Consider the following 9,803-nt stretch of genomic DNA (forward strand, 5'->3'; position numbering starts at 1 on the left):
AAAGACAGTCTTCACCCGTGATTACCGGTACAAATAAATTCCAATACAGTCTCTTCAACCTTAAAATTCCCGGTACATAAGACGACAGTTAACACATAAACTAACGTTTTCGATCCTCCACCGAGGTCTTCGTCAGGTTCGTTGATCATGGAATGCGAAAAAGAATCGAACGCTTTCGAAATTCAAAAAAATCGAATATCCCCGCGTGCAGTAATGACGAATGCTACATCGTAAATTTAATAGACAGGAGTAAAAACATGATTACCACTGCGGATGTATCTCAGAGGCATATCGCCACGCGCACGATAATACGTTACTTTCCTTGAAATTAATACATTTCCCCGATTTGGTAGCCTTGTAAATCTCAAGAGTCTCCAAAGCCCTGATGTGGTCCGTCTTAAACGACTTCTTAATGAGTCTGGTGTTATCGAAGTCTGCTCTTATATCGGGGTCCGTAGCGTACGTCGACAGGGCGGTGGTGTGTCTTTTTTTGGCCACATCATATCTATGCTCAGAAACCCTTTTTTGAACAGATCTCTTGGTAGACCCAATGTATACCAGGTCCCTTTGGAACCTGCGATCTCTTATCGGGATACTATACACCCCTGGTGCCCTTAACATATCTGATTTGTCTTTAGCGTTTCTGAGAAGCGAGTAGATAGATCGCGTCCTCGAGTATGCCAACTCGGTGCCCTTCCTTAGCGCTATTTCCTTGTACAAGGAATGCAGACGTTTGTTGTATTGTACAACCGTGCGTTGGTGTTGGTCGGGATTCAAATTAGACTCACTCCGCACCGCGGAGGCGTGTCGCGCTGTACTTGTATCAGGGAAATTACGGGCTAAACTACGGATAAGGTTACCTCCGTACCCATGACTAGCGGCAATGTCTTCAATGTGTTTAAGCTCCGTGATCATATCTTCTCTTTTAGAATTATGGGTGAATGCCCTACTAACTAACGCCCTGAACGCCGCTATCTTGTATGGATATGGATCTTCAGACCCAGCGGGTATGTATATAGGCAGGTAGCCGGGTTTGTAGTACACCCGCGTCTCAATATTGTTCGTATTGAGTTGAATGGTGACGTCTAAAAAGTGCACTCTGGTGTCTGATAGTTGATCAAGTTTGAGCGTTAGGCCATACGGGTTGTCATTTACGCTGTGCAAAAAATCATCAACCTTCGGCTCGTTCTTCCATATGATAATCACGTCATCCACGTACCTACGGTACAAAATAATATCAGGTGTGAACCTGGGAATGACTTCCCTCTCTAACCGCCGTAACACTAATTCGCATAGGTCGCCCGAAATAGGGCTCCCCATGGGTACTCCCCTCTTTTGTAGATATGTGGTATTGCCGAACCTAAACAGCGAATTGTAGCACATTAGATGCGTGAGCTCCAGACAGCTGGTGACGAGTTGACAAGTACACGTAACTAGAACGCGCACGTCACGGTGCTTGATTTTCAGGCTCTGTATCCATCCATCAAACTCCAACCTTGCTTCTGCGCCCTTAGGGACGTCTTACTATCCAAGTACAATGTTCCGGCACACCGCAAGCATGTACTTGAGCTCACGCATCTAATGTGCTACAATTCGCTGTTTAGGTTCGGCAATACCACATATCTACAAAAGAGGGGAGTACCCATGGGGAGCCCTATTTCGGGCGACCTATGCGAATTAGTGTTACGGCGGTTAGAGAGGGAAGTCATTTCCAGGTTCACACCTGATATTATTTTGTACCGTAGGTACGTGGATGACGTGATTATCATATGGAAGAACGAGCCGAAGGTTGATGATTTTTTGCACAGCGTAAATGACAACCCGTATGGCCTAACGCTCAAACTTGATCAACTATCAGACACCAGAGTGCACTTTTTAGACGTCACCATTCAACTCAATATGAACAATATTGAGACGCGGGTGTACTACAAACCCGGCTACCTGCCTATATACATACCCGCTGGGTCTGAAGATCCATATCCATACAAGATAGCGGCGTTCAGGGCGTTAGTTAGTAGGGCATTCACCCATAATTCTAAAAGAGAAGATATGATCACGGAGCTTAAACACATTGAAGACATTGCCGCTAGTCATGGGTACGGAGGTAACCTTATCCGTAGTTTAGCCCGTAATTTCCTTGATACAAGTACAGCGCGACACGCCTCCGCGGTGCGGAGTGAGTCTAATTTGAATCCCGACCAACACCAACGCACGGTTGTACAATACAACAAACGTCTGCATTCCTTGTACAAGGAAATAGCGCTAAGGAAGGGCACCGAGTTGGCATACTCGAGGACGCGATCTATCTACTCGCTTCTCAGAAACGCTAAAGACAAATCAGATATGTTAAGGGCACCAGGGGTGTATAGTATCCCGATAAGAGATCACAGGTTCCAAAGGGACCTGGTATACATTGGGTCTACCAAGAGATCTGTTCAAAAAAGGGTTTCTGAGCATAGATATGATGTGGCCAAAAAAAGACACACCACCGCCCTGTCGACGTACGCTACGGACCCCGATATAAGAGCAGACTTCGATAACACCAGACTCATTAAGAAGTCGTTTAAGACGGACCACATCAGGGCTTTGGAGACTCTTGAGATTTACAAGGCTACCAAATCGGGGAAATGTATTAATTTCAAGGAAAGTAACGTATTATCGTACGCGTGGCGATATGCCTCTGAGATACATCCGCAGTGGTAATCATGTTTTATTCCTGTCTATTAAATTTACGATGTAGCATTCGTCATTACTGCACGCGGGGATATTCGATTTTTTTGAATTTCGAAAGCGTTCGATTCTTTTCGCATTCCATGATCAACGAACCTGACGAAGACCTCGGTGGAGGATCGAAAACGTTAGTTTATGTGTTAACTGTCGTCTTATGTACCGGGAATTTTAAGGTTGGAGAGACTGTATTGGAACATGTTACAACTCTCAGGAGATAATGGTCTTTGGTCTCAATTTCAACTAATGTCAAAGGCTATGTTACTGCTGCCTCTATCTGCTCCAACTGTATTTTCTTTCTGCCTCCTGCAGCTTTATTCTCTGCTCAAATTGTATTTCCCAGCTATGTTCATCCATTTCCAATGTTTAACATTTTTTTCCAAATCTTTAGTGTATGTTGTTTACTAAAATCACATTGAATAATTGAACATATGAAGTTATGTTTGATGTTCCATTTTCATTGGAATATCAAACATAACTTCATTTGTTGGACATTTGATCTGTTCTTCATTGATTGCACAAACAAAATTAAACTTTAAAAAGCCTTCAGGCCATTTTGAAGTTTTATTTGTTTTTGTCCAACTTGATAACACATTTCCAATGTCCTTTTTTTTAAAAAAAAACTTTAAAAATTCTTTTAAGGTATAATCATTTAATCTTCATGTCCAAGGTAATGTGCAAATAGTAACACATCCAGTTATCTATACCAATTTTAACAGGAGATATTTTATGCAGAAGACAACTTTATTCTTATTTATTTCTATTAATAATAAATAATGTTGTCAAGTAAAATCTGTCTTGTGTTAAAATGTTATAAAGGTTCCAATTAAATGAGTATATCTTAAAAGAATTTTTAAAGTTTTTAAAAAATTTTTAACTGATTCAGAGACTTAAACATGTTTGAGCAAAGTTTTTAAGAATATAATAATTTCGATGTCCTGATTTGCACATTCAACCAATTCCCAAGATCGACTGTGCCTCAGTTTTCCATGAACTATCTTTATATCAGCCCATATGCCACGTAAAAATTAGATAACTTGATTGCAAAACTCTCTACCATTGTCTAAATGTAGGATATTGGGTGCACCAAAAGTTGTGAAAATATTCAAAAGATGATATACAACTTCCTCAGTCCTTTTTGATTTTAATGCTCAGAGAATAACAAATTCTGTCAAATGATTCCGGTATACCAATGTGAACTTCATTCTTATACTTGTGATTCAGTTCCATAGCCATCTGAGTTCTTCCACCATGACCAATCTATATATATAATCGAGACAAGTTGATGATGATAATAATAATAATAATAATCATCATCAGCACAGAGCCCAAACGGTTAGGAGTTGAAAGTTGAAATTTGGTACACAGTTAGGGTACGTCACAAGAACGCACACTAAGAAGGGATTTTTCGAAATTCCTCCCCATGGGGGAGAGGGACAGGATTAAGGCTTAGCATTTCCATCAACAATGGAAGTGTTAGGCAACAATGGAATTGTTAAGAGAAAGCGACGTGCAAGAAACAGATGCAGTTTTTACGGGAAATCGAACATATTTTTAGACCTATGTAAAAATTCTGTAATTAGTCTCGAAACGGGGGGACCCAATTCTTGCATTCTGTGAAAACGGGTAAGGTTGACTATAACGTAATAATCTTAATTTTTGCTAAAACGGTTAGTTGAAATTTGGTACACAGGGTACCAAATTTAAGTACCAAAGTGTTAAGTAACAATGGAGAACAAGAGAAAGCAACATGCAAGATTTATAGGCACTGGAGGAAAAAAAGAAAAAGAGTAATATGTTAGAATATATTCGATTTTCAAATTTAAACAGATTAGTTCGGTTTTTCTCGATCTTTCTTCTTTAGAACATTCAATGAAAATCGAACGATATAATCAGAACACGTCCTGAAAATCGAACGATATTAGAACATTCGATTTTCAAATTCGACCTTTTTTTAGAAATACTTAGTTTGTTGATGAAATTACTCTTTTTCTTTTGTGACTATAATGTAATAATCTTAATCTTCGCTATCGTTACTTTTGCCCGAGCAATGCCGGGCCTACCTGCTAGTAGCAATATAAGCTTCATGTATCATGTTAAACAGTTCATGAAAACAAACCAAAGTAAAGAATTTCTTCTTTTCCAGTTGAAACTGGTGCTATTAGTTTCTCTTCACCCCAATATTGAGAACATTATGCCTCTTCGGACATCTATAGCAAACAGATTTTTTACTGGTTACATTTTTTGCATCTCACTTTTTTACAAAAGTTTTTACAATATGTAGTGAATGGTTGGTTAGGGATTGGCTTCACAGTAGGGATAGTGAAATTCATACTATTAGTAAAATATGTAATTTTATAAATTGCTTTATAATTATTCTATTTGATGGCTTGTAAGATACACTTGTCTTGTCTTAGAAGCTGAATGTGGCAATACAACAAATAATGATTAAGATCTTGATGAGCATGTCAGTAATAAATCTGATAAAATAAACTTTTTCTTCTTTTAACTGAAGATTATGAATGAACACATGACTGGATGCAGTCATATAGCATTCTAGAGCTGAGGAGGAATACTTAGGTACTTGAAATGTATTTTTTAAGGCACAGTAAAATATCAATAAAAAAGAATAAAGATGTGTTTTTATTTTGTTATTGGTAAACTATTGCCTTGTTTAAAAAACCAAGTATTTGAGGAAATTAGATGCAAAAGGTAATATGTCCATTTAAAAAAAAAAATGAAAAACCTATTTATGATCAATAAAGAAGTGGCATTTAGATCATAAAACTAGAATTTACTAAAAACACAATAAACCTCATATTTGCTTATGAAACATGATGGCTCAATGTAAATAGTAACACATCCAGAGTATGAATGTGAGTAAAACTAAGCAATTATCAATTTTTCTTAATGGTCATATTATTAACATAGAGAAATATTCACATGAAGAGGCGTTAAAGAACATTAAAATAAATGTTTTATTTTCTTGCAAGCGCTTTCGACATATTTAAAAACGTCATCTTCAGGCAGAAATAGAATTCGAACAAACTTTTTTTTTTGAAAATTTTTAGAACAAAACGGCATTAGCCACATGGAACATAACAAGTTTAAAATAAGAGAACACAACATTATATTTAAAAACGTATGCGTAACAATGTCGCGCATGCATCCTGCCGTGCAAAACCACAAACGACGTTAGCCATTTAGAACATGACGCAAACTTGAACTTAAATTTAAATTTGCGTAACATCGACACGCATGCGTTTAGAGCGCAGAGAACAGGAACGGCAATTGGCCGTTTTTAACAAAAAAGGTTAAAAAGGTTAAAAATAATAAAGTTTACAGAAATAATTAAATACGTGTAACATCTTCGCGCACGCACCTTACCGCACAAGGATGGCATGGATATTGAAACGGACTTAATGCAGGTGTTTTATCTGTTTGTATAGATTGATCCAAGTGCCGGGCAACTCAAGAGTGGGAGAATTACAAGGAAACAGCAGTGTGGTGAAGAGGGCCTCCCAAATGTGCACCAATCTCTTTTCATCACAGCACTTGAGCATCATACCAGAAATGTAACTCCTCAATATCCTGCTCATCTATATCTCCTAGTCCTGCTGTATCGATTAGGTTGAGTTTGGTCAACTTAACGATACAGCAATGGGCTCTTCTTGTTGAGAATTCTTGGATACCTTCAGCCATAACTTCTTCCACACTTCATTCCTGCATTTATCAGTTAATTCTGCTAAGCGAAGCTCCTATGGCATCCATGATGTTATATTTTTTCCAAAATTACACCAAACAAATATAGATTTAAAGAAAGTGCACCTTTTTGCCACCTTTTGCTGATAGGTTTGTGTTTGCAAATAATCGTATTATATACGAATCAATGAAATGCCGCGATAGTTTGAATCAGTGTAAATTTTGAGCTTTTTCTTAGGCTTTGAGCAGACCATTATATCGAATCAGCGTTAAGTGAGGCAGCATTAAGCGGGGTCTTACTATATTTGATACAGATGCAAGATTTGTTTTATAATTATTTAATAATGTAATATTCTTATACTAAGATTTAAAAAAAAAAAATTTCTATATTTGAAATTGAATAATAATTATTTTTGATGATGATAAATATGTTTTGTGAAATTTTAAGTGCTTTTGTTTTATATAATTTTGTTTAAAAATTATTATACTTTATATAGCAGCCAATTTACTTCATTGTGTCTTGAGTGTTAGTTTTGCTGGAAGTATAGAAGAAGATATTATTCAGACAAATGTTGCAGGCTTCATTTGTGTGTAAGAAAATTTTTAATGCTTATTATTTTTTCTGATAATTAGGATTAAATTGAATAATGATCGAAGTATCAAACACAAATTCGTGTTAATAACAACCACTTGGCTTTTTTCCACCTTTATTTAGTTGATACGGTACACGTTTCGGGCCTTATGCCCCTCATCAGTCAACTAAAATAATATAAAATAATGTATACAGCGTTTTTACCGACAAGTTATATAAACATTTAAACGTATATAACATACCAGTTCTTCCCCCAGTATGGCACTTGTACACGGTAAGTTTGGACATTACAAACTCGAGGATAAAAGTTATAAAATTCTTTTACATCTGTTTTGAGTTAAAAAGTACAACTATTTAATATAACAATAAATTTACATTAACTGTGAATAAAACTGGGACAAGTTCTTACTTTGTTGTTCTCTTGTACTTCTTAGTAGATGGTTAATACACAGTACATTTTCAAAGGTCGTTCGAGCACTTTTGGCTCGTTTATGTTGAGACAGAATCCAGAAAATTTTTTTAAAAGACAAATTTGTAGACCAACTTTGGGTATAAGTTTTAGTCTGAACTTTTCCCTGTTGAACGTTGTTTAGGTTTTGCGACATTTAAAATTTGCATAACTACATGGGTTGAAACGAAGTGAGCCTCCTAGCGGTATTTTTGGTAAGATATTGAGATTTATTGTATTTTTAACTAATATTAAAATTTATAATATATTTAACCAGTTTTTATTAATATTTATACTTGTATTTTTGTTTATACAATTTTTTGAGTTGATTATAGCAAAACTTTCTTTAAACTTTCTATTATATATGTCTTTTTCTTTATACAAAACTTTGGTGTTGTCCTTATCAATATTACAATTATTTATTAGGCAGTGGTCGTGGAAAACGGATTGTATCCTTTGGTGCTTCATATCAGCTATGTGTTCTTTTATTCGTATTTTTAATTTCCGTTTTGTTTCTCCGATGTAGGTATGTGGGTCTTTGCAAGTACATGGTATTTCGTAAACGACGTTTTTGGATTCTTCGATGTTTTCATCAAGTTGTTTTTTTCCTTTATTTATTATCCGTGATTGCAATTTTTGATATTTTGGTGCCAACTTTATATTTATTTTTCTCATTTCTTTGTTTATTTCTTCGTAGAGTCCTTTTATGTATGGATAAACTTTTATAAACGCTACGTAGACGACATAATAATTATATATAATACTTCAATTATTACAATAGATAAGATAAATACGCTCATAAACAATATACACAACAATATTAAGTTCAAAATCGAAGAAGAAGATAGTATACACAATAATATAAATTACTTGGATATTACAATCAAAAGGAATATAAATAATCTAGAATTTGAACCCTTTAAGAAACCTTGTGCCATAACAAAAACTATAAACTACAGCTCCCAAATACCACTGTATATAAAACAAAACGTCTTCATCATGGAATACAAAAAAATTAAAAATAGAACTAGTAAACCTGAAAATGTTCAAAAACACGTAAATAATTTAAAGAAAAAGTTCATACTAGACGGATACCCAATTAGATTGATAAATACATGGGAAACACAAATAGAAAAATCAACCTATGAAAAACAAATCCAGGAAATAAAAAACCAAGATATAAAATACAAAAGTTTCCCATACATAAAAGGACTCTACGAAGAAATAAACAAAGAAATGAGAAAAATAAATATAAAGTTGGCACCAAAATATCAAAAATTGCAATCACGGATAATAAATAAAGGAAAAAAACAACTTGATGAAAACATCGAAGAATCCAAAAACGTCGTTTACGAAATACCATGTACTTGCAAAGACCCACATACCTACATCGGAGAAACAAAACGGAAATTAAAAATACGAATAAAAGAACACATAGCTGATATGAAGCACCAAAGGATACAATCCGTTTTCCACGACCACTGCTTAATAAATAATTGTAATATTGATAAGGACAACACCAAAGTTTTGTATAAAGAAAAAGACATATATAATAGAAAGTTTAAAGAAAGTTTTGCTATAATTAACTCAAAAAATTGTATAAACAAAAATACAAGTATAAATATTAATAAAAACTGGTTAAATATATTATAAATTTTAATATTAGTTAAAAATACAATAAATCTCAATATCTTACCAAAAATACCGCTAGGAGGCTCACTTCGTTTCAACCCATGTAGTTATGCAAATTTTAAATGTCGCAAAACCTAAACAACGTTCAACAGGGAAAAGTTCAGACTAAAACTTATACCCAAAGTTGGTCTACAAATTTGTCTTTTAAAAAAATTTTCTGGATTCTGTCTCAACATAAACGAGCCAAAAGTGCTCGAACGACCTTTGAAAATGTACTGTGTATTAACCATCTACTAAGAAGTACAAGAGAACAACAAAGTAAGAACTTGTCCCAGTTTTATTCACAGTTAATGTAAATTTATTGTTATATTAAATAGTTGTACTTTTTAACTCAAAACAGATGTAAAAGAATTTTATAACTTTTATCCTCGAGTTTGTAATGTCCAAACTTACCGTGTACAAGTGCCATACTGGGGGAAGAACTGGTATGTTATATACGTTTAAATGTTTATATAACTTGTCGGTAAAAACGCTGTATACATTATTTTATATTATTTTAGTTGACTGATGAGGGGCATAAGGCCCGAAACGTGTACCGTATCAACTAAATAAAGGTGGAAAAAAGCCAAGTGGTTGTTATTAACACGAATTTGTGTTTGATACTTCGAAGAATAATACAACACGGTTTCACAAAAATCAATC

At 35.0% G+C, this 9,803-nt stretch overlaps 2 protein-coding genes and 1 long non-coding RNA gene across 3 annotated transcripts; 2 read left to right on the plus strand and 1 right to left on the minus strand.

Annotated features, from left to right (window-relative positions):
* Positions 1 to 261: 261 nt before the first annotated feature.
* On the minus strand, positions 262 to 1,320 carry LOC136970998 (uncharacterized). The gene has a single exon (XM_067265482.1). It carries the CDS (start codon positions 1,318 to 1,320, stop codon positions 262 to 264), a length of 1,059 nt encoding a protein of 352 aa, XP_067121583.1.
* Positions 1,321 to 1,644: 324 nt separating this feature from the next.
* On the plus strand, positions 1,645 to 2,703 carry LOC136971000 (uncharacterized). The gene has a single exon (XM_067265483.1). The coding sequence runs from the start codon at positions 1,645 to 1,647 to the stop codon at positions 2,701 to 2,703; it is 1,059 nt and encodes a 352-aa protein (XP_067121584.1).
* Positions 2,704 to 9,382: 6,679 nt separating this feature from the next.
* Positions 9,383 to 9,716, plus strand: LOC136971001 (uncharacterized). The gene is made up of 3 exons (XR_010880086.1): positions 9,383 to 9,419; positions 9,502 to 9,586; positions 9,662 to 9,716. It is a non-coding gene; the product is annotated as an uncharacterized lncRNA (long non-coding RNA).
* The last annotated feature ends 87 nt before the right edge of the window (positions 9,717 to 9,803 follow it).

This window comes from Centruroides vittatus, unplaced genomic scaffold (assembly GCF_030686945.1).
Source record: "Centruroides vittatus isolate TY-2023 unplaced genomic scaffold, ASM3068694v2 contig_2235, whole genome shotgun sequence".
NCBI lineage: Eukaryota > Metazoa > Arthropoda > Arachnida > Scorpiones > Buthidae > Centruroides > Centruroides vittatus.